Genomic DNA, 25,710 nt, shown 5'->3' on the forward strand with positions numbered 1-25,710 from the left:
GTGGCTGATGCTGAACTAAAGAGAAAGATGGGAGAATAGTCTAAACCCGGACTGTTGAGAAGGTTTGTGAGGGAACCCTGCCAGCACCTTCCCTCTGCAGTGCCGATGTCCGGTAGATCGAGGGCCCCTCACGGGCCTGCAGACTAGGCACACCCTGCCTGTGGAGTCACCTCACTGGTTGGAATGAATGTGATTATAAAGAAAGAATGAATGTGAAGGAAAAAGACTAGAAAAATGAGAGAGGCTGGGCATCCCTGCACTCCTTACTTGGACTCACAGACCTTTGGAAGGAGTGTTTTGGTTTTGTCCATCTGGAGGGAGCCATCAGATATCTGAGAATGCACATGCTTTCCTCTTTCATTAATTTTATGATTAGCCCCTGGGAAGTCAGGAAGGATCAGTTATATGGCGTCAGGGGTCAATTTCCATGGAATAAAGACAGGCTTTCTTCTATGGTTTGCATCAAGGACTCAACATCAACCCCCGAGCTGCAGGCCTGGTAGGCAGAGATGGCCCTTATGACAAACAGCCTTTCATGGTCGCCTTCTTCAAAGTGAGTGAGATCCACGTGCGCACCACGAGGTCAGCCACCAGTCGGCGCCGGCAGCAAAGTCGCAATCGCTCTACCCAGTCCCAGGACGTGTCCCGGGTCTCCAGTGCTTCAGGTATGTTTTTCTTTGTTGGCTCCCAAGCTTCCGTGAGCGTAAGATGGTTTCATATGTTGCACAGCTTCTACACGGCAAATACAAAGGCCTGCAGGAGCTTCATCATTGTCATCAATTACCTAGATGGGTTCCTAGATAGGGCTGTCAGAGGGGAGCATTCCTTACCCAAAGATGGAGTCTGCAAGTTGCAGCCATCCTGAGTGTCTGTTTTTCCAGAAGGGCATCCTTCTGTTTGGTAAGATTTCTCCAACTCTATTTTCACTCACATAAAGATCTTGCGGGCACCTAGATTTTCTTCTAGTTGCATTATACCTGGATAGTTACAGTATGGAAACAAACTTCATACATTTGTATACGATGGACTTGTGTTTGTCAGTGCTTTCGGCTGAAAGTGGTGGAAAGTCAGCTCAAACAACCCTCTGTGACAGATTTTATCAGTTCACTTAAGTCAGAAGTCTACGGCTCCCTCCCTGGGCTCAGATGATATTAGGAATCTCGTTTTCTATTTTCTTTTGTTGGTGGCATTCTCGGAAAGACTATCTCTAGATGGTGGTAAGGAAGGCAACCAATAGTTCCAGGGCAATCTTTCACAATAGCCTCAGTAGAAAGCCAGGCTGAGGCTATATGCTTCCCACTGGAACTAGGTAATGGAGTCAACCTCATCCTGCTCTGAACAGGGAGGGTCAGAGGGCAAGAGAAAGGTAACAGTTCTCACTGCTGGAGTGTCAATTCAGTTGTTCTTCAGAACTGTTCCCTCCCAGGCTGTTCCTTTTTAGGAAGTGGACTTCATGTGTTGCACCTCACAGAGCAAGGAACTATTGAAGTCAAACGCATATGCATCTTACTCTAAAGCCTGTTCTTGCAATTTCTGGGTTTTCTTTGGCTGCTTAAATAGTCTGAGAATCCAGCATTAAGGTTTGCTGCAGGATTTTCAGTCAGAGAACTTGTTTCCTTTGTTTCTACTCTGTGACTTTGAACACACCTAATCCATTTCAGCTTTGTTTGCTCATCTATTCAGTGGGGATGGTTAATTCTTGGTAGATTCACTAGGATTAAGTGAGAGCATTTGATCCTGGTCCATAATAGTACTCAAAGATGTGTTGCATCCAATTGTAGGAAGTTGGTTATCAGGGCATAGGTTAGGATCCTTGGAAAGCATGTAAAATAGTTCTAGAAGGTGCATTAATTGATTCTTCCAGGGAAGTGTTTAAAAATAGCATCTTCAGTGGCCAGAGAGAGCTCATGCAACTTCCCAAAATACCCAATTTTTCTTTGGGAAGGAATATCTTCAACTTACATTCTACTTCATGAGCCATTTCTTTTACCAGTAATGTGGATGTGGAACTTGAGGATCCAGCACCCAATGTGATGTGACATTTTGCTTCTTGTCATCCTAGTGTTTCAGCATGTGTGTTCTTGTGTTTACTGCTAGAAACAGTCAGGGTTGGGGTTTAAAAAGGAAAAGGAGAAGAAATGATTGCTTTCCTTTACTCACTGCAGAGGAAGCCTGCTGAAAAGAGTTAATAATCTCAGCCTTTTCTTCAGGGCATGATGATGGGGTAGTTCTGCCATTGGTAGGCTTCCATTCATTAATGAACTGTGGTCAGTTTGGTGCTGGGACTTCAGACATGAAGGCAGCTCTTGAAATGTTGATTGCTTTTAAAATTAAAATTTCACTTGATTTATTCAGTACCCTCTCCCCTCTCCAGTGCACACAGGGGCTTTAATTGAGAAAATATATCGCCTCTGATTTTTGGTTTCAGCAGTGTCACCCAGTTATTATTTATTTTTTTTAAGTTCCTTTCAACATTTTTTTTCAATTTGATGAATTGAAATGAAATATGAATATTAAAGTTTATCTATTTTAAAAAAGATGGCAGTGTATCTGTTTTATCTTGGATTTCTGACCCCCTCCTCCCAACCCAGTACTTTCCAATTTGCTTTGCTCCTTTCAGCAGTATGAAGGCAAAAGAGTTTATTACAAATACCTCTGGCCTCGGCTATGTAAAAGTCCAGACCCCCAAAAAGTATTACTATGAAAGATCCTCCTTGCCTCTCACTATCTGCAGAGACCGTCTCAAGCTGGTCTTTTGCTTATGTGAGGACTGGCGAAGTGCTATCCTACATAGTGGCTCTTTCTTGTCACCATGAATTCATGCCATTAGTGGGAGTGGAACACAGAGGAGGAGATTGTTCTTAGAGAAGGGAATTCAATAAATATGGCCTGCTACTGACCTGGCTGGTTGGCTTAGTGGTAGAGCATCAGCTTGGTGTGTGGATGTCCTGGGTTCAATTCCCAGTCAGGGCACGCAGGAGAAGTGACTATCTGCTTCTCCCCCCCCCCCACTTCTCACTTCCCCTCCCGCAGCCATGGCTTGATTGGTTCGAGCATATTGGCCCCTGGCACTGAGGTTGGCTCTATGGAGCCTCTGTTTCAGTGCTAAAAATGGCTTGGTTGCAAGCATGGCCCCAGACGGGCAGAGCATTGGCCCTAGACGGGGTTGCCAGGTGGATCCTGGTTGGGGTGCATGCAGGAGTCTGTCTCTCTATGTCCCTTCCTCACATTTGGAAAAAAAGGGGAAAAAAGATAGCCTGCTACCTGAGAAATAGGTTGTCTGGTTTGTACTTTCTTTCCAGGCCGCAGTGGGGCCAGATGTGGCTGGGCCTTTGTGAGCCAAAAGGATGCTGCAGAGACTAAAAGCTGTGGCTTCTGATGTGACTCCAGGCAGCCTTTCCCCATGTATTTCTTTCTGAAGGGCAAAGGAAGAGATTCCTTTGCCTCTGCTGCCCCCTTCTTCTGTCGCATGCTCCTGGGAATGGCCATCTCTCGCTGAAACAGCCACCACCCGGAGAAGCCACTAGGGAATGTCCTGAATCTGGGTAAAGAGGTTAGCCTCATTTGTCAAGTTGCCTGTCATCAGGGTGAAACATGGTAGGGAAATAGGTGGCTATTTTTGGAACTGAGTGGCAGATGCCTGAGACGGCAGGACAACAACAAAGGAAAGGCCAAGAGCACCATCCACCTTCTCCCTACCACCCACTCAAATCTGCTCTAACATCTGTACTTGGCCATGAAGCTAGACTTTCCAAACACATGCACCAAACAATGGGTTTGGATTGAAGTCGTCCTGGATGGTTTTCTCTTGCCCTTGTTTCTCTGTAGCTATCTGCTCCAAGGGAATGGTGGATGTTGGCTGTGTCACACTCCTCCAGTGGGCTGGAATATCATCTGGACAGTATCATCTATTGTTTTTACACATGTTTTACTAGCCCTGGTCCAAGCCATGCTGTGCAGCCCACTGGGGATTCTAGAAAATCTGGTAATTCTTTTTCAGTCTCCATTTCTACCAGCCTCGTGGTCTCATTTGCCGTTGTATTCTGTGGCTCTTTCTATTGGCAGCCATTCACCCTCTTTCACAGTATCTTTCTCTTGGGATTTATTCTTCTGTCTACTGGGGGACTGCAACACCACATGGCCAATCCATTATGAGGGCTGTGAACAAGTGCCTTGAGGGATGGTCCCATGTGCTGATTCTAGATCCTGGTCTAGCTGATTTTCCAGGGTTTTTTCAAGATATCTTTGGGGAGAGGGTAGATAATGTGATTTGTTGCTGTTAATATGATTTGCTGTTGTTAATGTGATTGTAAGTCAGCTGGTGAGTGTGAGGTTCTTTGCCATGTTAACCAGCTGGCTGCCAATGGTGTGACTTAGAATTGCTCTTTCTTTTGGCATTTGGTTCTGAAACCATTTTCCTGACACTTTTAACAATTCACGTAAAATTGGATTAGCTAACCTATAGGCCTCTCTCATCCTTGATGTTTGTGTTGCCTCTACCAACCCCTGCCAACCCTTTGAGCCAGCAACTTCTCAAGTCCCTGACTTTCCTTTGGAATGAGTCCTTCACATGCTACCTGTTAGCATTTCTTATAGCCAGTTCTCTTTCCATCTCTTTCCAGCCCACCTGAGCATGTACTGTTAAGGATCCTGGGAGGGAAAAATGTGGCTCTGCTGCATTTAGAGATACTTTTTTTTAACCTTGTTGATAATTTGTGTTCTCTATGCCTTAAACTTGCCGAATGGGGCCATTCAGTATGCTTCCACATAAGAAAGGTAACCAGAATCCATCGCTGGTAAAACAGTGATTTGGGTACTTCATTATGACTATGAAATCTTTTGCTATAGATTTCAGGGAATTCCCATCCACAGATGAGAGTCTCATTCTTACAGGTCAATGTGTAGTTGGCCTTTAATTTAGTTCCTGGTAGGTGTCCCCACTATGTCATTCTTTGCTTCCATGGGATGGCATGCCAAAGCTGAGTGGACCGACCCACTGTGGACATCCAAAATTTGAGAAGATGGACTGTGTATAGTTCTTCAAAAGAATGGGGAATTGTAACTTGTCATTTTGACCTTAAAATTTTAGGTCCTGCAGTTTGGCTTCCAGATGTCTCAGTCAAACAGTAGAGGATAAGGCTTTCTAAATGAAATCAAATCTTAATTCTCCACAGCTAGGAGGACAAGTGCAGCATTTGTGATTAGTTAGAACCATTTCAAATGCCCTATTTATAATACTTGACTCTCCTGTGCCATTAAATGCCTTTAGTATAATAGTTACCATGGTGTGAAACCAACTGGAAAGTTACCTTCTGTTCCGTCGCTGGTTTCACCCTTGGGAAGGTGCTAATGGCAGCAATGCTAAAAGACAAGAACAGGTGCTGCTGTCACCAGCTCTTGAGGGGGTGCTGAGGCTAGAAGACTCAGTCTAGGAAGGAACAAGAAGTGCTTGGAGCATAGGCGGTCTTAAAGCTAAGTGTTCAAGGGAAACATTTCCCTATTTTCAAGATACTTAGCTCTCTCTCTCTCTCTCTCTCTATATATATATATATATATATATACATATACATACATATATATATTATTCAATGAGAGGAGAGGAGGCAGAGACAGACTCTTGCATGCACCTCAAGTTGGATCCACCCAACAAGCCCACTAGGAGGCGATGCTCTGCCCATCTGGGGCATTGCTCCATTGCTCAGCAATCGAGCTATTCTTAGTGTCTGAGGTGGAGGCCATGGAGCCATCCTCAGTACCCAGGGCCAACTTGCTCCAAATGAGCCATGGCTGTAGGAGAGGAATGGAGAGAGGGAGAGAGAGAGAGAAGCAAGAGGAGGGAGGTGTGGAGAAACAGATGCCACTTGTCCTGTGTGTCCTGATGGGGAATTGAACTTGGGGCATCCACACACCAGGCTGATGCTCTACCACTGACCCAACCCTCCAGAGCCAGCTCCATATTTTTTTTATAATCAAGACAATGCCTGAGAAGAGGCCAAAGTCCCACCCAGATTAAAGGAATCATGAGCTCTTGAAATCCTGGAGCACCAGCAGAATAGGTCTCTCTGTTGCCTCTTGTGCTAACCATCCAAGTTGTAAACAAAATCTAGGCTCTGAAAATTAAGCTATTGCCTCCCTTGCCCCTAACCCTTTATGAGATTATTGACACCAGAAATCAAGATCCCAGTATGGCCCCCTTGCAGCCTATAGTGTCGGTGGCACTGGAGCTGGGCTTCTTCCAGCATGCTCTCAATGGCTGTGTTGATTCTGTGGAGTACATGGGAGCCAGATACTTGTTTTGGATAATATGGGCTGATAAGGGCTGGAGATATGGACAGAGCAGCCAGACCACTGAAGAAAGAGGTGCCGTTTGAACAGTCGCTCGTTGTCCTTACCCTTGTCATTCTAGGAGAGAAAGGAAACAAGAGTAGTGAATTGCTCACTCTAAACAACGAGTTTTCTCTGGGAAGACTCTGCAGCCTCAGCTCAGAAAGCCAGGACATGAAGCATGGGCCATGACACTTTGTCCCCATCTCCTGCCTGGCCAGCACTTTCCTGGCTGTGTGCGTCCTGCTGAGCAGGGACGGCGGCCTGCAGCTGGCATGGCCTGTGGAGGTCAGCCCACCGTGGCCAGGCTGGGCCGAGGAGCCCCTCTGCAGAAGCCCCAGCAGGGGAGGCACCACCTGCCTGTCCTCGCCCACCTTCCTGCTCACCTGGGTTTGGATGGTTGCCATGACTTTGTCTCCTTTCTGCCTTTTTCTCTCTCCCTGTCTTCCCTGTTGTTTCTCCTTCTCCTCTGTTGGAATTGAAAAAGAAAGCTGCCTGGTCCCCTGGGACCTCAGCTGGTCTTGGGCTGCTGTGACTCAGGTGCAGCCACCTCCCTGGGACTCCAGGTTTTAGTGGTGTGGCCACGACTCTGGCCTGCTGGTGCCCCTCAAGCTGGCCATGTAGCTGCCTGCTCATCCCTGGCTCTGCAAGTCAGGACCATGGCGGTGCCTTCCCGTCCTGTCTAGGGCACACTTGCCTGAGAATCTGTGGCCTTCCATGCCGGGGAAAGCTGCCTTTCACTGCACTTAGTAATTCAGCTTCAGAAATAAGTCAGCAGTGGGCCTCGGCTCTCCTAGACATGGCTCCTCTTTGTGCTTGACTGTGTGTGTGGCTTTTCAGGAGGTCCAGATACCAGGAATGCTGGATGGAATAAACCGAAATGTCCTCCTTAGGGCTATGGGATGTGACCCTCATTTTGGGGTACAGCAAACATGCAGTGTACATGGCCGCTGCCTGGGGATGGGGATCTGTGAGGAGGTGGTGGCCGGCTGGCTGCTCGCAGCAGGGTTGGGAGCACCCTGTCCTCCCTGCACTGAATGACAGATATGCTCTCCTGTTTAAATGTTTCTAATGCTCATTTGAAGATGAGAGGAAGGATTGGGATTTTATAAACCAATCATATCCAGAGCTTTTGAATACTGGAGCAGTTTATAAAAGTAGAGGATGAAAAGCAGGGATGCTAAGGGCAATGATATGCTTCTGATTAATTGAAAGCTGGAAAATCTATAGTGGGGAGACTGCTTCTGTCCTTTCTAAGAGTACACTAGGGTGCTGCCTCTTCTGGTCACAGAAAAACTTCACCCTGAGGGGTTTATGATTGTTATATTTTGTCATTTAGTCACTTAACAGTTTGTGTGTGTGTGTGTGTGTGTGTGTGTGTGTGTGCGTGTTTTGCCCAAACCCACCTATGTCTGGTCCCTGTTTGTCCAGGTTGCTCTAGATGGCGGTCTAGGGTTAGGTCTGGCTGGGCCAGGATCCCCATGGAGTTGCTGGCACTTCTCCTACCCTTCACTCTCAGGCCAAGAAATCACATGGAATGATTAGAGAGCCAGGTGTTACTTTTTACGTTTAATGTTGAAAAAGCCAGATACCTTGAAAATGTCCCTCAGAAGCAAGACTAGCCTTCCCCACAGCTAAGTCCGGGGGTGTGCAGGGCCTGCCGTGTCTGAAGACCGACCATGTGTGAATGGGGCGACGCTGCCACCTGCATGAAGAGTAGTGTCTTGAGGTCCACTGTCCTCAGACCCACCTAGGCAGCAGAGGACCCACTCCTGATCATTCTGACATGTCGGTCTGGGATGACACAAATACCCTGATGGTTCTCATGATTCAGGAACAGGCAGCCCTTGAGTCAGACCAAGGACTGCTGCCCTTGGGGATGGCGTTGTCGGCCTCCGGTCTGTGTCCCTGGTTCTCTGGTTTGTTTGCATGTCTTCAGCTCTACAGCTTCTTTTCTCTGTCCTGCCCTTGATGGTGAATCACTTGGGCAGAGCTGTGCTGCCCTTCCTTTATCCCATTGGAGTGGCTGTGTGCCTGTTAAGTTTTAGCTGCATGAATTTTCACTAGCTCTATCCAGACCATTCATCTAACCAAATATCAAAGGGGGGAAGGAAGGAGAGGCGGGTTGGAGGGGAGAATGTTTTCCTGCAATCTGTGAATCCCTAAAAACAAACAAAACAAAACAATATATGCAGTATAATTCCACTGCAGAACACAGGGTGCTGGCCCTTGAGCAGCAGACATGAGTATATTGAGGAGCACTGACCTTCACAAATATTTATACGTTCTCTGCCAGCACTTAACATGGAGTTACAAGGAAACTTGAGTGTGCCCTGAGAGTGTCTGTAGGAAGAAAAACAGGAAAGCCAAATCCCTCCCTTCCTCTCTCTGGACCCAATTTTTACTTAACAAAAATGCTAGTAGCTATCTGTTCCTGTGATGAAGTTCTCTGTGTTGAGCATTGAGAGAGTCAAATTAGCAGGAGGTTCAGACAACGAGAACTGTTGGTGAAAGTAGAAGTGAAGTTCTTCCCTACGTCATCTTGGTTTCGGCCAGCAGCAGAAGAAAAGTGGAAACCAGACATGCAGTTGTCCCTGTCTTCATCTGACATTACTTGGTATCCTACAATCCAGTTCAATCCTAACCCTTACCACCTGGAGTTAACACAAACCCCATAAGTTTAAGGGCAAGGTCCCCCAAAAGACTGCTTTTACTTCAGATGCTATCTGCAAATGGAGTCCCCAGCTCACCAGTTATGTCTATCTTGGCTACAAACTCAGAGGTTCCTGTGACCCCCCTCCTTTAGATGTAATAATAATTCACTAGAACAACTCATAGAACTCAGGAAAGCACGATACTTATTACAGGTTAAGTATAAAGAGTGCACATGAGCAAAAGCACATGGAAGAGATGAACAGGGCAAATCTGGGGGGTAAGGGGTTAGACACAGAGTTTCCAGGTCCGCTCATGGAATCTGGATGTTTTGCTCTCTCAGCACACAAATGTGCTTGCCAACCCAAAAGTTCCACAGAACCTCAGTGTCCAGAGTTTTCATATGGTTCTCTTTACTATGCATGATTGATTAAATCATTGGCCATGTGACTGAACTCAATCTCCAATCTCCCTCCATAGAGGTCAGGCTGGCCCAAAGTTCCAACCCTCTAATCATGTGGTTGGTCTTTCTGGTGACCAGCCCCCATTCTGAAGCTATCTGGGGACCCATCATATGTTGGAATTATCAATTAGGAAATTTCATGGTTGTAGCTCTGTGCCAGGAACCAGGACAAAGACCAGATAGTCTTTATTATATTACACTGCCCTTATTTACTGATCTGGGAAGGAAAGCTGTCCTAGAAACCTTTGCCTTTCATGTGGCCAACAATTCCAAGTTTGATTTTAGGGGAGATCTTGGTCCCCAGCTCAGAGAAGACCTTTTAGAAGAAGTTTATACTGGGGGACACAGGCCAAATGAGATTGGGCAGGGAACATTCCAGACTAAGACTATCACTAGGGGGATCATATAACTTATCTAACTCAGGACACCTTGAGTGTGAAAGGGCACCAGGGCTTTGGAGTCTTTGGACAACTGACCCTTGCCGGTAGCTGGCAGGAGAGGAAAGAGCAAGTGTAGGACTGCAGGGGAGTTTAGGAAGCCAGGCCTGGGAGTGGCACGCCTCCTTTTCCCTATATTGGTGGGCAGAAATCAGCACATGGCCACATCTAACTGCAGCAGGGAATGTCAGATAGCTGTGTGCCCTGGTAGTAGATAGAGGATATGAGTTTTTAATAAACACATAATAGCCTCCATCAAACTGTTCCTGGAATATGCCAATCAGGCTACTTCCTCAAGGCCTTCATATTTGTCATTCCTACTGTATGAGATATTTTTCCCCCATATAGACTCATGCCTCACTCCCAAAGATTTTTCAGGTCTCTGTTTAGAAGGTATTTCCAACAGAAAGATGGGCTCACCAATCCCATATGAGATAGTGAGCCCACTCTATCCTGTGCTCCCCATTCCATAACTATCAGTAATAATTGAGCTAGTCAGGGCTCTTGATTACATGGAATAAAAGCAAACTCTTAATTTACTTAAAGTGAAAAATAATTTAAATGTATCAGAGAACTCACCCAACCAGGGAGATTGGAGAACCACACCCACACTCAAGGTCTAGCTTGGACCTGGCCATGAGAACAATGCGGTTTGAATGCTACCATTGGAGCCATCATCCAGAACACTAGCTGCCACGCTACCTATCCTCAGTTTCCCCTTTGAATCACTCTCTCAAAGTGGGTGCATTGGACTGGCTTTAATGTAGTCAGGAGCCTGTCCTCTCACTGCCAGAGGACAAACAATAAATCTGCTACAGCTGGGTTTGGGATTTTAGGTTGATGGCATAGTTTTTGATATTTTTATGTTCTGTACTTTTATTGAAAAATTTTCTATTAATCTACTTTGTGTATCTTTCTGGATAATTTTCTGTTCATCTCAGGGTTGCTTTTAAGAATTTATAAAGATTTTTGTTTTAAATATAATACAGTTTCACTAAACGTGTCTAGATAGGCATTTATTTACTCTGCTTAGGACTCACTGTGCCTTCTTAATTTAAAAAAGTTTACCTTCCTTCAGTTCTAGAAAATTCACAGACATTTATGTATTCAACTATTACTTCTCCCCATTAGTCTCTTTAGAGATTCCTATTAGAATTGGACTTTGTATTCTACCTTTCTTATCTTTCTATAGCTCGCTGTATTTTCTAGCCATCTGACTCTGGGCTATATTTCAGGAAGTTTCTTCAGGTATATTATTCAATTCTGTAATTCTCTCTTCAGTTATATCTAATCTGATGTTTAACCCATCCACTTTGTTGTTATTATCAATTATTATCGGTATTTGGGGTTTTTTTTTAACAAAATTTCACTTTTCCCTGTTTCAAATTCACTTGTTCTTTTTCCATAATGTTCTTGCTTTAGAGTTCTATTTCTTACTTTATCTCTCGTTATTTTAGCTATTCTTTTTTTGTAACTCCATTCACAGACAACTTTTGCCTGCAGTCCCTGGGATCCTATATGTTCTCTGTCTTGCACTCCAACTCTCCTCTTAGGATACTTTATATCTTTGTATGGTTGATTCTTTTCATTGAGGGATTATTTTCAACAGGAGGTGTTTATCTTGTTTTGTACTGCTGGTGGGTGCTTGCTTGTTTTTACTGAGAGAGTCCATGGTGCCCTGCCTTGTGAAAATTTCCCTCCAGTGTGGTTTTGCATTCACTACTTACAGATGCTTTAAGTTGGAGCAAGGCTCGTTCTGTGAAGTGAAGAAGGCAGGTGGGAAAAATGAATAAATTTCGAATCAGAAACCACCTCAGAAAGACAGGGAGCCTGTCTCTTCTCCAAGGATAGATCACTGGGCTGAGTTGATACCATTTGCCTCTTTCCCTTACAAAATCATGAAATATGCATGTTGGGTTCTGATTCAGGGCCAGGAGGTCCAGGAGTGCAAGTAGCAGAAAACTCAGTTCAAACAGGCTTTAAGCAGTCAGGTAACTTATTGGCTCATGTGATTAAAAAAGACAGAGGTAGTTAGCCTGCAGATGGGCTCAGGCTCTTGTATCCATCACAGTCCATTTCAGATTAAGAACGTTTCTCCAGTCTTCTCACCTTTCATCCTCTCTCCCCTTTCTAGAACTCTGAAACGCCACTATCAACAAATCAATCCTTTAGAATCCAAGCTCTGAACCTGTCACTTCCTGACTCAAAACCCTTCAAAGGCTTACTTAATACCTCTGGTGGAAAGTCCAAATCATTTTTGTTAGCATTCTAAGCCAATCAAGATAAGTGTCTCTGGCTTTATATCGCTGCCTCCTCTCCATATCCTTAAATGCATTCCAATAGAGCTGCTCCCTTTTCCTCTTGCTCCAACCCTGGACTCCCAGCGGAATTTCCCCATGGCCTTCACCCATACCCTTTATTTTCTGTGTTGCATTTGAGTTAGTTGTGTACATTATGCCTCATGCCACCCTTCTGATACCTTAAGTTGCTAGAGTAGGAAGGCGTGGTGTGACTCATTTCCCTTTTTACCATGGTGCCTAGCAGAGGTCATGCCACACTAGAGCTGCTCCAGTTGGCCTACATGAAATCAGGGCCCTGCCGTGCCTCTTGCCAGTGATTAGGTTAAGCCAGGCTGGTGGCTCCTGAATGCTACACAGCAGGAACATACACTTCAGCAGATTCTCATGGGGCACTACTGGCTTAGGAGTTGCTGCTTAAGTGCTGGTCAAAGGGCTCAGGCCTGACAGCGAGGCTGGAGGACAGGGCGGGCGAGAACGGCCCCTGCTGCAGCATGCAGATACCATCTTTCCCCCACTGTGGGCCTCCCGGTTAGGGCCCACTCCATTATACTTCCTTCAGGATCCTTTCCTGGCCCAGCAGCTATCTTTAAAGCCCCTGTTCAGCTTCAAGACCATCCCTATTTGAAATAGAGCAAATCCTGCCTGAGGTGGTCATCCTTTACTATAAATATGATGTCTTCCAAGTCAGGAGCCCTAAGTGTTTTGGGCATCCAGGCATACCCCCTCCATAGACCTTGCACACAACAGGGGCTCACAACAAATGTCTGTTGCTTAAAGGAGTCTATTCAATTCAATATTATGTGTCATTTGCAAGTGTGCCCAGCTCTAAGCCTGGAGTGGACAAGACTAGAGTGTCTAAAACACCCAAGCAGTCAGGAACCTGACGTAGCTGTTTGGTGACCACATTTATGTCTGGTGGGGACCTTTTTCACTGCTATCCTGAGACTACTACAATGCCTGCAAAGGCAATGAATGAGTTATTGGGTGCACCTTTTGATCTTCTCCAACAGATTACAACAGCAGTGAATTAAAAACAGCCTGCAGGAAGCATGAGCTTTACGTGAGCTTCCAAGACCTAGGATGGCAGGTGAGTTCTCGGAACAACAAGGGGACCAAGTTCCTTTCTCAGCAGTCTCTTCTCGTCTTCCTGGCAGCAGCCATCATCAAAGACCAGCTTTAGGACAGAGGTGATTCCTCCCATTAAGGTGCATAGGAGCCTTGCAAATGCCCAAGCTTTTGGAATAAAATGAGAGGAGGCCTGGCTAACTTGTGCAGACAGACCTCACTAGCATGTTTTCAGGGATCCCAGGGTTCCCCAGCTCTGTGTACCTCAAAATCAATAGCCACCTTTCCCAATACACTTTCCTCATTCTTTCAAAGTCCACAGGGCATATATAAATATTTACATTTGGGCATTTAAACAAATATTGTCTTGAGGAAGGGTTAGAAAAAATGTATTAATAGTTAACTTCTGCAATGGCTATAAATTGGCTCACCCAAAAGAGTAGTACAAATGTTTTGCTCCATACCTGAGAGCCACCGCTGGCTCATAATGTGACAAATAGATGATAGTTTCTATATGCAGGTGGCATGATGACAGGGAGTACCCCAGGCTCCTAGAGAGGCTCCACTGGGTCCGAGTGCATAAAGCCGGCCACCTATGTGCTCCCAGGCTTAGCAGGCAGGTCGTGTGGGCCTGTGGAAGGAGCAAGGGCTCCAGAGTCAGACCACCAGGCTCACTGCCTAGCTTTGCCACTTGAATGTGAAATTGACCTTCCTGCACCTATATCCTTACCTGTCCATGTGAGTATTTTTCTTACAGGACTTATTGAGACCACAGAAGATATATAGAGAATATGTTAATCACCTTTTTGTGGCTTCCTTTTAATTTAAATTAAGGACTGGATCATTGCACCCAAGGGTTATGCTGCCAATTACTGTGACGGAGAATGCTCCTTCCCACTCAACGCACACATGAATGCAACAAACCACGCAATTGTACAGACACTGGTGAGCTTGCAGAGATTTTTGACACTTTATAGGTAGGCATAAGCCAAGACCAGGTCAAGCTTCTAACGGAACATTTTCCTCCTTCTGTTTTGGAACAGGTTCACCTTATGAATCCTGAGTATGTCCCCAAACCGTGTTGTGCACCAACTAAACTAAATGCCATCTCGGTCCTTTACTTTGATGACAACTCCAATGTCATATTGAAAAAATACAGGAATATGGTTGTAAGAGCTTGTGGATGCCACTAACTCGAAACTAGTTGCTGAGGACACAAACCGTGCCTTGGAGTCCTAGATTCCATCTGCCTTAAAAGCACACAGAACGCAGTTTGAAAGTGGGATGATGACTTTGAAGCCATCTCGTGCCAGTCGGTGCCTTGCTGCCCACAGAAGGTTGTAAAGGGCCTTAGTAATGATTTGCCCACATCATAAATAACGTGAATAATTGGTCTGTAGGAAGCTGTCTGAATGTCTGTAGTATGAAGTCTGGTAACCGCAGGAATGTAACTCTGAAGAGTTCCTCTTCCCCATATAAAAGCCCACCAAAAATTAGTTTTAGCTTTAAATCAAGGTTTTTTGTGATGTTCTTGAGTAAATAGGGAAAATAATCTTAAGGGAGTAAAAGTACCCTTGGCTAAAAAATCAGCTGGTTTAGTGATGTCTTAAACATAGATTTTATAGTTAACAGAAATTGGGGGGTGGGGAGAGATGTTTCTATTCAGATTTCATTCCCAGGAAGGTCAATTTCATATAGAATCAACAGCCATGCCATGAGCAGGGCCACGTGGAAGTGCCTTTTTGTCTCAACAACTGCTGTTATGTGTTTGTGCTGGCGTCTTGTTGGTGTGAAGATGGAATTATTTCACTTGAAACAAACCAAGTGATTTCCACACCTGTCCTCCCCAACTTGCTGTTTTCTTTACTAGTGCCAAAAGCAGACCACTCGTACATAGTAGGGCCATAAGAGGTGAGACGACGTGTTTTAATAGCCATCATGTAACCATGTAACATGGGAAAGCAATTCTGCACCTCTGCCCTTTTGGAATGGTTCTCTGAAAAGCACGCTAACTTCAGGAACGCTGGTTCTAATAGCTATTTCAGTAAAATAGCTCTTTCCCTTTTACTACAGAGCATGCTGTGTCACAGGTGAGAACCAACAAATACCCTGGGAAGGGACTCCTAGCCCTTACGAGTGGGTTTGGGTGGCCATGCTGTTTGTGAATTGAAATCAGTCTTCTCTTGTAGAAAAAGTAAGGCTCAGATTAAATCTTAGAATATTTTTTAAAATGTCTTTTTCACAATCATGTACTAGGAAACCAATTTCATACTAAACTGATTAAATAATACATTTATGATCTATAACTGTTTGCACTTACAGCTTTTTTGTAAATATAAACTATAATTTATTGTATATTTTATATCTGTTTTGCTGTAACATTTAAGAAAAGACCAGACTTTTTTTTTAAAAAAGAGTTTATTTAGAAAGTATCATAGTGTAAACAAATTGTACCACTGATTTTCTTTCAAGACTCACGATGCAAAGCTGAAGCCACTCAAGGGGATTGTGCTTCTCCAGAAAGTAGGGTGTGTCTTCTTTTTAAAAGAACACCTGTGAACCATAGGTGATTAATAAAGATTTCCTTTAAGGCAGAGGCTGGTCGCAATCCTGCTCTGTTGCCGTATGCTGCAGACAGAAGTATTAGTCTTGTTTCCAAGAGTCGTACCATCAGTTACTTTGTGCCAAGGGACTAGGTCCCCTGAGCATGAAAAGTAGGTGAAGAGTGTTTTACACACAGGGGCTATTATGAGAAGTAACTTGATAGCAGAGAACATACATGTTCCTCTCTCAAGGAAGCCGAGTCCTATAGTTACTTATTTCCAAGGGTGATAGTAAAAAATGTCTAACCAGGATGGCATGAAATATAAGGACGCAGCACAGCCTACTTCAGCTGACTCAGCCCTGCCCACTTCATTCTTTGGTCTCTAGGTCAAGTTAATCCCACTCTTCATACAGCAGAGTCAACCTGTGCAAAGGCGGATGATGTACAGTGAGCCTCTAAAACAGGGGTCCCCAAACTACAGCCCACGGGTCGCATGCAGCCCCGAGGCCATTTATCCGGCTCCCGCCGCACTTCCGGAAGGGGCACCTCTTTCATTGGTGGTCAGTGAGAGGAGCATAATTCCCATTGAAATACCGGTCAGTTTGTTGATTTAAATTTACCTGTTCTTTATTTTAAATATTGTATTTGTTCCCGTTTTATTTTTTTACTTTAAAATAAGATATGTGCAGTGTGCATAGGGATTTGTTCATAGTTTTTTTTATAGTCCGGCCCTCCAATGGTCTGAGGGACAATGAACTGGCCCCTTGTGTAAAAAGTTTGGGGACCCCTGCTCTAAAAGGACTAGCCAGGAGCAAACTTGAAACTGTTCCCAGTTAGGGCCCTGGAGAAGGGTGCTGAGCTCTCCTGCTCCATTCCCCAGACCAGGACAAGCTCACCGAGTCCTCTTGCCTCAGGCGGCGGACAGAACCGGAATCTTTCTGTGGGTTAACAGAATAGTTAGGACAGGGCTCACGGAAGTTTCCATGCCCACATTTTCCATGGGAGACATCAAATGTTAAACATGAACTTAAAAGTCTTCAAAATCTTCACATGGACCCTGACTCAATGTTAACATAACTAATGAAATCTTTCACCCATGAGAAACAAACAGACGTGTCCCTTGACAGAGGAGACACCCCAAGTCCTGTTTGATGATATTGACACACATATGAGATTATGGCATCAGCGTTACCTTACTCAGGCACATGTTAAAAGTACCATCGCTCTCATTATGGCAAACCTTTTGCAACGAGAGGAGTACTAACAGAAATAAAACCCAGGAGCAGCTGTGAAAGTATCTTCCAGAGGTGTGGGATTTTTGTTCTTAAATCTGCTCCAAGTTATGGACCAACAACATTACCAATAAGTCACCTGAGACCTTCAGATCAGAGGAACATCAGTACCATCATGTGGCTGCCTTTCCAGTCTCACGGACAGTTCAAAAACTATGCTTTGGATGATGCTTTTACCAAAAGCACCCAGGAGCCAAAAATAGAATAGCAATTTGACTTTCCTCATTTCTATTTTAGTCTCAAAGGAAACCATGTTGATTTCATCAAGAGAGGGTTCAAGGGGATGATAGATTGCCATTGAAAATATTTAGTTTGCAAAGGGATCATGAGTTACATATTTACTCAGAGAAACTAGTGTATTGGCTTAAACACACACACACAGAGGAGACACCCCAAGTCCTGTCCAGTCCATTGGGCTCTGTGATGGCCACCCCTGGAAGCTCCGCCCCCATGGTCCGGGAGGGGCGGCTCCCAGCTGCACCGTTAGAGTTCGTCCTTGGCCTGGCGCAGGACAAAGTGGTACAAGGATTCCAGGTCTCTGCTCCCACTGTGCTCGCTGATCTTTTCTCCTCCGCGGAAAAGCAACAACGTGGGATAGCCTCGTACCTTCAGAGAAAAAAATCAGTTTGAAAACCAGTGGTCTGAATCATACGCAAATTACTCCTTAAACCAAAAAATGCCTACGGTTCTGGCCAGGAAAGTCTATGGTTAAACTTTTTTAAATGTATAGACCATTTAAAATGTACCAGATAGTTCTTTAGGCCTATTTATTCACTTTCCAACCCAAAATTACATTCTCACTCATTCCTGTGCACATGGCCCCTGGGTGCACAGTCCGGCCCAGCGGGTCAGCGTGGCCCTGAGGCTCTGCGTTTCGACCAGCTTCCTGGTGCTGCCCAGGCCAGGCAGTGCACCATACTGAGAAGCTGTGAGAGCCTCAGGGAGATATATTTTCAGTTGCAACTGACCTCTTTTTTCTGACAAGGAAAAAAATGTACGTACTACATCTATTCTCACTCTGAGGTAATAAACATCAGAAGCCTCAAAAGTGTTTTAAGAAAACAACACAAAAGAAAAATACAAATTATAAATCTAATAGGCTATTAGATGGTGCTCCCAGCTCAGAGAGATGGCACCAGTTAAACAATCCAAGCACCAGACTGGCTTGTTGGTATGGCCCTCTCAGGAGAAAGTTTATGTTCAGATGTTCCCTTCCTTCAGCCATTGTACTTCAGAATGCTGGCTTATGTTAAAAAAAAAAAAAAAAAAAAAAAAAGCCACGTAGGTATTTATGATGAAGGCTACAGGCCAGGTAACTGTTCTGTCAGCTCAGTGAGGATGTGCGCCTGGGTGGCACCCCTCCCCAGTGTGGAATCTCATCTCAGTCACTGTCCGGCCTTACATCCAGATGGCAGGGCTTAAACCCCCCACTGTCATGTGTGTGCTTGAGAGGGAGAAGAAAGTCTTTCTTTTAGACAGCATCTCTTTTCCTTTACAAAATGAAGAAACAAAACACTACCAAAGGACACAGAAGGTGCTTTGCCGAGGGATGAGGGCAGCATGCATCATCCACAGTACCAAATTTTGGCTCCACCTGGGGTCTGTTCCCAATACTGAGTCCCTAGAAGTATTTTCATACAGTTACCCACCGAATATTTGCTGCAAACAGTCCGTTCAGTAGTACAGTCCACTTCAGCGATCTTGACCTCTGCCAAACCAGGGAATTCCTTTTTAGAGAGTTCTTCCCAAGTAGGAGCCAGATTCTTACAATGACCACACCTAGAAACAGAGCAATGACAGCCTTGTTCCAGTCTTGGGTTGAGTTCACTCACCTACTTTTCCCTGACAAGCCAAATTGAACCTTATTTTTCTCTATGAGGAAGTCAACAATTGCCTAGAAATTTATAAAACCCCAAAATCTTCCATTCTCTTCTTCACCATTCTAAAAAGGAAGTCAAAGTCAATCCAAAGTAGACTTTTGGATAATGTGACAGAAACAAGCTGGTCTGAAATCAAGTTTGGATTCTGAAATCATTTCCATGATACGGTAAGTAGGGTTATAACTGGTTTATGATGCACCATGAGCAGGAGGAGATAAACAGGAAACAAAACATACTTGAAATATTTTTTTAAATGATCTAAATGCCAAAAAATTTTTAGATTTGGTTGCTTATGGTCTCAACATTTCCAAACAATTTCATAGCTTCCCACAAACTTCAGTGACTGGGTGTGGGCACTGAGCCACAAGTGAGGTCCATTCACAGCCTCCCCACTGTGGGCAACTGCGTCCCTTCTCTGACCTCCCTACTACACCAAGTGCTCCCTTTCAATACAAGGCATCTTCTGTCTTCAAACTTTATCTATCTTTAGGGTTTTGGGAAAATAGAAAATAAGTTTTGGAGGCATGATTGACTAGTGTTTCTATTTCTTAAGAGCTAAAACTGCACAAGTCACACAAGTCATGTGCTCATTAACTTTTTATTCATGCTGCTATGGGTTCTCATGAATATCTGAAATGAAACTGAAGAGCCAAAGAGACATGGTGACCTTACTTGTTCACTTTTAAACACAGAATGTAACATTCTCCTCAGCACTCCGCTTTCCCAAATGCTATGTCTCACTTGTGATGACAACGCCTTGGATTTTACAGCTGAGGAAACTGAGGTTTCGAGGACTGAAAGGATACCTAGAGTTACAACAGTTGTGGGCAGTCTTGGCCCTCTCATCTTCCCACCACACTTCAGGTGGCCTTGGTCCCAACCCTGTGCACGCGGTCCCTCTCTGCTCTGGCCTCTGAACACTGTGGCAGCAAGGTGCAGGTCATCAGCTGAACTCTCTAACAAAAAGCTGAGCTCGACTGGATTTCTCTATAACATCTAAAAGAGACTATGGGGCAAAACTACATCATGATGTTCATATTTATTTAGCCGGGAAAAAAAAGCACTCTATTTGGAAAAACACACGGATACTACAAAAATAAGGTTTGTATGGCCATCATAATTCTTCTCTACTATTATGTTTTCTTCAAAGCAGACTGAACTTTAAAATAAATTAACCTCATTCTCCATAAATAACTGTTTCTGAATACCATCAAACTTGAACATACCTGACCACATTTCCTTATTTCCTACAATAAAACCAGGTGTACACGTAATACCTGCTCAATAATGAGCCTGACCAGTTGGCTAATGAGCTGAAAAATAGGATGCGACTGAAATGCACTAGGACAAAGTAGTTTCTAAGTAAAGACCCACTTACCACGGAGCATAAAACTTGACGAAGGTTATTCCCTCTGCAATGGTGTCACCGAAGCTGTTTTCCGTGAGTGCCAGCACAGTGCCCTTGAGGGGAGGAAATGCCACAATCAAACACATCACTTATAGCACAGTGGGATCATACTTTGGGATTGAAGAAATAGGAATCAGTATTTTTAAATGCTATTGTGCATATACTCCACAGTCACACAAAAATACCTATACACCTTGCATTTCACAGGCTACACAAAAGGGTAGAGCAGTGGTCTCTGAAGGACAGAGATTTGTCACAGGTTCCATGGGTCCTGAGCCCAGGAGATGCACTGAGAAAGTGGCAGTACCCAGTCCAGTGCTCTGCTCCTTGCCAGCCCAGGGGGTTTCGGGCACAGTGGCTGTCCTTCAGGGCTCTGCAGTGTGGACAGCCAGCTCCAGGAGGACTGTGTGATCTGTGCCTCCCAGACTTGGAGCCTCCTACAGCAACCAGAGTCCAAACACCCATTTATGGGCCCTTTGAAGTCTGCACCATGGGGTTCTCTCACATACTCCACCACTCTCCTGTCATATGGATTCATAAAAATGACCTTCCCTGTGTCTTAGAAGGACCTTACAAAAAGTTACAAAAGCAAAGGCAATGATATTTGCTTTATATATAACAGGCTTCTTTCCATTTTTAAATTCAAATTAAATGTAAAAACTGCTCATCTAAGCTCTGGCTGGATAATTTAGGGAAAGGTGCCACCAAGGCAGTGTGCTCTAACATGATTCTACCTTGATAGTTCTTTACAGAATTATGTCTTGTGTTTCTTCAAAAATACATCTGCAATTCACTCATGAGAGCAAGAATATGGATGATTTTTCATGTGGCTATGTACCAGGGCTACTCCACTTGAGTCTGGCATCAAGTAACGAACGGCAGTGACTGGGAGGCAGAGTGCCAAGGGCGCCATTGTAGAACACTACCATCTTTCTCTATGTCCAGGAATATGATGCCACGCTCACTGAAAGGCCCACTTAATGGTGGAAAACTTTGGTATAAATAGAAATGGTTCTGTGTTTGATGAAAACATCCATAGTATGTAATTATACTCAATTTGGGATGACCTTTATACCACCATGACACACACACTCCTCTAACATATGTGGTCATAACAATTACCAAAACTTCAACCTTTAAGTAACACCGAAGCAGTCTCCAACCTGCAAGAGTCTAACTAAGGAATGGGATAAGGAGCCCATCCCCCCGACCCTGGAAGGGAGGGTAGGTGGCTCCACTGGTGTTTTCAATTCCAAACAGCTGGGGCTTGGGGAGAGATGGCTCCGGGGAGTCGTGCCCACCTCTGTCAATGGGGAGGGTTGGGGACCCACACGGAGGCATGCTAGCAGGTGCAGCCAGCTGCCCACTCCCTGAGGAGCAAGAGCACCCTGCCCTTGCCTTTGCCCCCAGTGTCCCAGGTAAGAACTTGGCCTGCCAGGAAGTACAGTTATGTGAACTCAAGTAGCAACATTAAGTATTTTGTTTTGGAAATATGTTCACAAACAGGCCTTATAGTTCTTAGCTTGGAAATCCGAGAACTGTTTTCCTGGGAAAATATTATTTTGACTCCTCTTCAGTGGGTCCTTAGGTTAAGACTCAGCTCTGTTCCTAAGACAGTAATGTAACCCAAATTTTGGTGTAAGTCGAAACAAACCCTAGCCTTGCACAAACAAAACACCTATGCTTTTAACAGTCCAAAATGGCGTAGGTTAAGTGTACTGGGGCGCCAACTCCTTCACCACTATGCCGTGTTACTGTGTGTTCCTCCATGCATGCAACCAAACTACTTTGCCCACGAAGTCCATAAGTACTACGACACTAACAGCATAAGCCAAAACACTCACACCTCAATTTTTTAAAGTTTTTATGGGAGTGAGCATCGTAAACCCAAATGTCGTATGTCCAGACCGTTGTAATCTGAGGACCCCCTATAATCTCATCTTCACCCACTTACTTTAGTGTCGGCTTCTACCTGCAGCTTCAGAGGCATAAACCTGAAGTAGACAACCTGCTTTGGATGTAGACAGATGTATCATACTGTCCACTGAACATCATCACCTCAACATCCACCACAGCCCTGAAAATCAACATCCTGAAAACCCAATGCATCACCTTCCTGCCCCTGGCCCCCTTCCTGTGCTTAGTGCCACTGCCTACCAGACACGCCAGAAATCTAAGTCAGCTTGGCCCCGCCATCCTAACTGTGCTCAGAGTTGGACTCCTTATGTTAGCTTCCCTCCTTCTCTCCATCCCCAGTCACAGTCTAAGTTTGGGGTCGCATGCTCTTTAATGACCTAATACACCATTTCTCTCATACATGCTGCTGCCAGTCATCTTTCTAAACCTCAAACCCTCCATTGGATCCCTGTAAATAAAGCTAAAATTCTTGGCTGGCGGACAGCATCCTCTGCAACCCGGCTCTTACCGCTCCTTCTCTCTGGCACCCCGCCATGCACCCCAACCCTCAGCCAATGGCTGGCCCGGCCCTGATTATGCCCGGTAGATTCCCCCACATGCTGCTTACTCCTCCTCCATCAGGCAAGCCTTCCCCACGATGTGCCCCCACAAATACCCATTCACCCGCCAGCTCTTCAGTGACACTTCTTGCCTGTCTCCCCCACCGCTCACAGTGACTGGCCCTGCACATACTTTCATCAGAGCCTCTATGACATCTGTACATATGTGATTCCCATCTTCCTCACCAGACTCACCACTCTGCTCAGGCAAGAAAAAGGTCTTATTTTGTTTTTGTTTCCTGGTGGCCTAGGACAGTGCCCGAAACATAACAAGGGCTTGATAATCACAGAACAATCGAATCTAAAACCTTACAAAGTCTGAATAAAGATGCCCCTCAGGGAGTCAAGAGAATGCCTAAGCCAGGGGTCCCCAAACTTTTTACACAGGGGGCCAGTTCACTGTCCCTCAGACCGTTGGAGGGCTGGACTATAAAAAAAATTATGAACAAATCCCTATGCACACTGCACATATTTTAAAGTAAAAAAACAAAACGGGAACAAATACAATATTTAAAATAAAGAACAAGTAAATTTAAATCAACAAACTGACCAGTATTTCAATGGGAACTATGGGCCTGCTTTTGGCTAATGTGATGGTCACTGTCCGGTTCCATATTTGTCACTGCTAGCCGTAACAAGTGATGTGACATGCTTCCGGAGCTGTGACATGTACGTCCTGCGTCACTGGAAGTAGTACTGTACGTGAGCGATGCTGCGCTTTGCGGCGCCACCACATACAGTACTCCACATACAGTACTCACTGACCACCAATGAAAGAGGTGCCCTTTCTGGAAGTGCAGCAGGGGCCGGATAAATGGCCTCAGGGGGCCGCATGCGGCCCGCAGGCTGTAGTTTGGGGACCTCTGGCCTAAGTCAATTAGATATCCCACAGCCATCCACCTTCAATTCCAGTGCACGGCTTATCTGGTATGGGCCTTTAGGGGCCTGTACAAACCACGGGTCACAGTAAAAGGACTGCGACAGGCTGTGGAGGTGAACAGAAATACCAGCCCAAAAGGCAACAGACAAGCTTCCCTAGCAAATATCCTCAAGCACAGTGATGATCAAATCAAAGGGATTTTGACTCTACTCTCAGGATTTTCCTCACATTGATTTTGGGGAAGTTTTGTTCTTTTTTCCTTTTACCCCTTACTACCATGTATAATAAAAGCAGTCATACAGAATGTTTGGTGTTGACAAGTCGGCTGTAAGCAACCATCTGAACTGCTCTGTACTGTCCCCAGCATCAGAGGAGAATGCCCTCTGTGGGTGGTGCTGGCCCCGGCACCCACCTTGTCAGCTTCGGGCTCTGCTGCCGGCACTGGGGCCTCCATAGGCTGGTCGGTCTCAGGGGCACCCCCGTCTGCAGGCCGGAGCTGCGAGTCCACATACTCCCTCAGTGAGTCCAGATCCCGCTTTCCCTTGTACTGGTCAACCTGTCCAGATAAGTGCCACACAGAAACACCGCCAAGTTAGTATGCTTCAGTGCTTGAACCATTCAATTCTCCTCTGACCCTGCTCACCCATGTGACCCCTCCCATCCAATGTCTACCCATGGTGGGTAGACTGTGTGATGTTTGCATGCTCAAATGTAAACAGAAGAGCACAGATTATATACTGAGTGTTGGCTACAATAAGAAAACTTTACAGCAGAGCTGCGAGTCATAGAAGCCTGGGTGCTGCTTGGGTATTCGGAGAAGCTGACCCTCGGCCAGAGATGGAAAGGAGACAGTGAGAATGTACCAGGAGTGAACATTAAGCCTGCTCAGAGGTCATGATCAGAGCTTAGTTACCTTTGGACAGTAGATTTGGGTTATTCTTGTGATAATTTGAGCCAAATGAAAGGTTTCAAAATAGTAAAAATAGTATAACTACTGACAGTTTTTTTTTCTTTCTTTTTTTTAAGATTTATTGATTTTACAGAGAGAGTAGGTGGGATAGAGGGAGGAAGAAATATCAACTCATAGTTGCTTCATTTTAGTTGTTTATTGATTACTTCTCATATATGTCTTGACCAGGCAAGCCTAGGGTTTCAAACTGGCAAACTCAGCATTCTAGGTTGACACTTTATCCACTGTACCACCACAGGTCAGGCCTGACAGTTTTGCTTTTTATTTTCATTTCTCTCTCTCTTTCTTTCCCCCCTTCTTTTCCAAGCGAGAGGAGGGAAGATAAGACTTCCATATGCGTGCCAACCAGGATCCCCCTGGGAACCCCCATCTGGGGCCAATGCTCTGCCTGTCGGGGGCTGATGTTCTGCCCATCTGTGGCCATGCTCGCAACTGAGCTATTTTTAGTGCCTGAGGCAGAGACTCCATGGGAGCATCTTCAGCAACCAGGGCTGATGCACTTGAACCAATAGAGCAGGGGTCGGGGAACTTTTTGGCTGAGAGAGCCATGAACGCCACATATTTTAAAATGTAATTCCGTGAGAGCCATACAATGACCGTGTACCTTACGCATTATCCAATAAAAATTTGGTGTTGTCCCAGAGGACAGCTGTGATTGGCTCCAGCCACCCGCAACCATGAACATGAGCAGTAGGAAATGAATGGATTTGTAATACATGAGAATGTTTTATATTTTTAACATTATTTTTTTAATTAAAGATTTGTCTGCGAGCTAGATGCAGCCATCTAAAGAGCCACATTTGGCTTGCGAGCCATAGGTTCCCAACCCCTGCAATAGAGCCATGGCTGCAAGAGGGGAAGAGAGAAAGAAAGAGAAGTAGGAGGGGAGGGCTGGAGAAGCAGATGGTCACTTCTCCTGTGTGCCCTGGCCAGGAATTGAACCCAGGACATCAACATGCCAGGCTGATACTCTACCAC

At 45.1% G+C, this 25,710-nt stretch overlaps 2 protein-coding genes across 2 annotated transcripts in view; one reads left to right on the forward strand and one right to left on the reverse strand.

Annotated features, from left to right (window-relative positions):
- Positions 1 to 15,419, forward strand: part of BMP6 (bone morphogenetic protein 6) — a 213,511-nt gene extending 198,092 nt beyond the window's left edge. Inside the window, exons 4-7 of the mRNA XM_066376998.1 lie at positions 468 to 665; positions 13,187 to 13,263; positions 14,076 to 14,186; positions 14,285 to 15,419. Of these exons, the coding sequence (XP_066233095.1) occupies positions 468 to 665; positions 13,187 to 13,263; positions 14,076 to 14,186; positions 14,285 to 14,434 (536 nt within the window). The 3' untranslated portion in view covers positions 14,435 to 15,419. The remainder of the gene's footprint in view (positions 1 to 467; positions 666 to 13,186; positions 13,264 to 14,075; positions 14,187 to 14,284) is intronic.
- A 1,845-nt stretch (positions 15,420 to 17,264) lies between these two features.
- Positions 17,265 to 25,710, reverse strand: part of TXNDC5 (thioredoxin domain containing 5) — a 34,175-nt gene continuing 25,729 nt past the window's right edge. The window contains exons 7-10 of the mRNA XM_066376999.1: positions 24,175 to 24,318; positions 20,337 to 20,419; positions 18,728 to 18,857; positions 17,265 to 17,684 (exon numbers count right to left, since the gene is read on the reverse strand). Coding sequence (XP_066233096.1) covers positions 17,562 to 17,684; positions 18,728 to 18,857; positions 20,337 to 20,419; positions 24,175 to 24,318 — 480 coding nt within the window. The 3' untranslated portion in view covers positions 17,265 to 17,561. The remainder of the gene's footprint in view (positions 17,685 to 18,727; positions 18,858 to 20,336; positions 20,420 to 24,174; positions 24,319 to 25,710) is intronic.

This window comes from Saccopteryx leptura, chromosome 3 (assembly GCF_036850995.1).
Source record: "Saccopteryx leptura isolate mSacLep1 chromosome 3, mSacLep1_pri_phased_curated, whole genome shotgun sequence".
Classification (NCBI taxonomy): domain Eukaryota; kingdom Metazoa; phylum Chordata; class Mammalia; order Chiroptera; family Emballonuridae; genus Saccopteryx; species Saccopteryx leptura.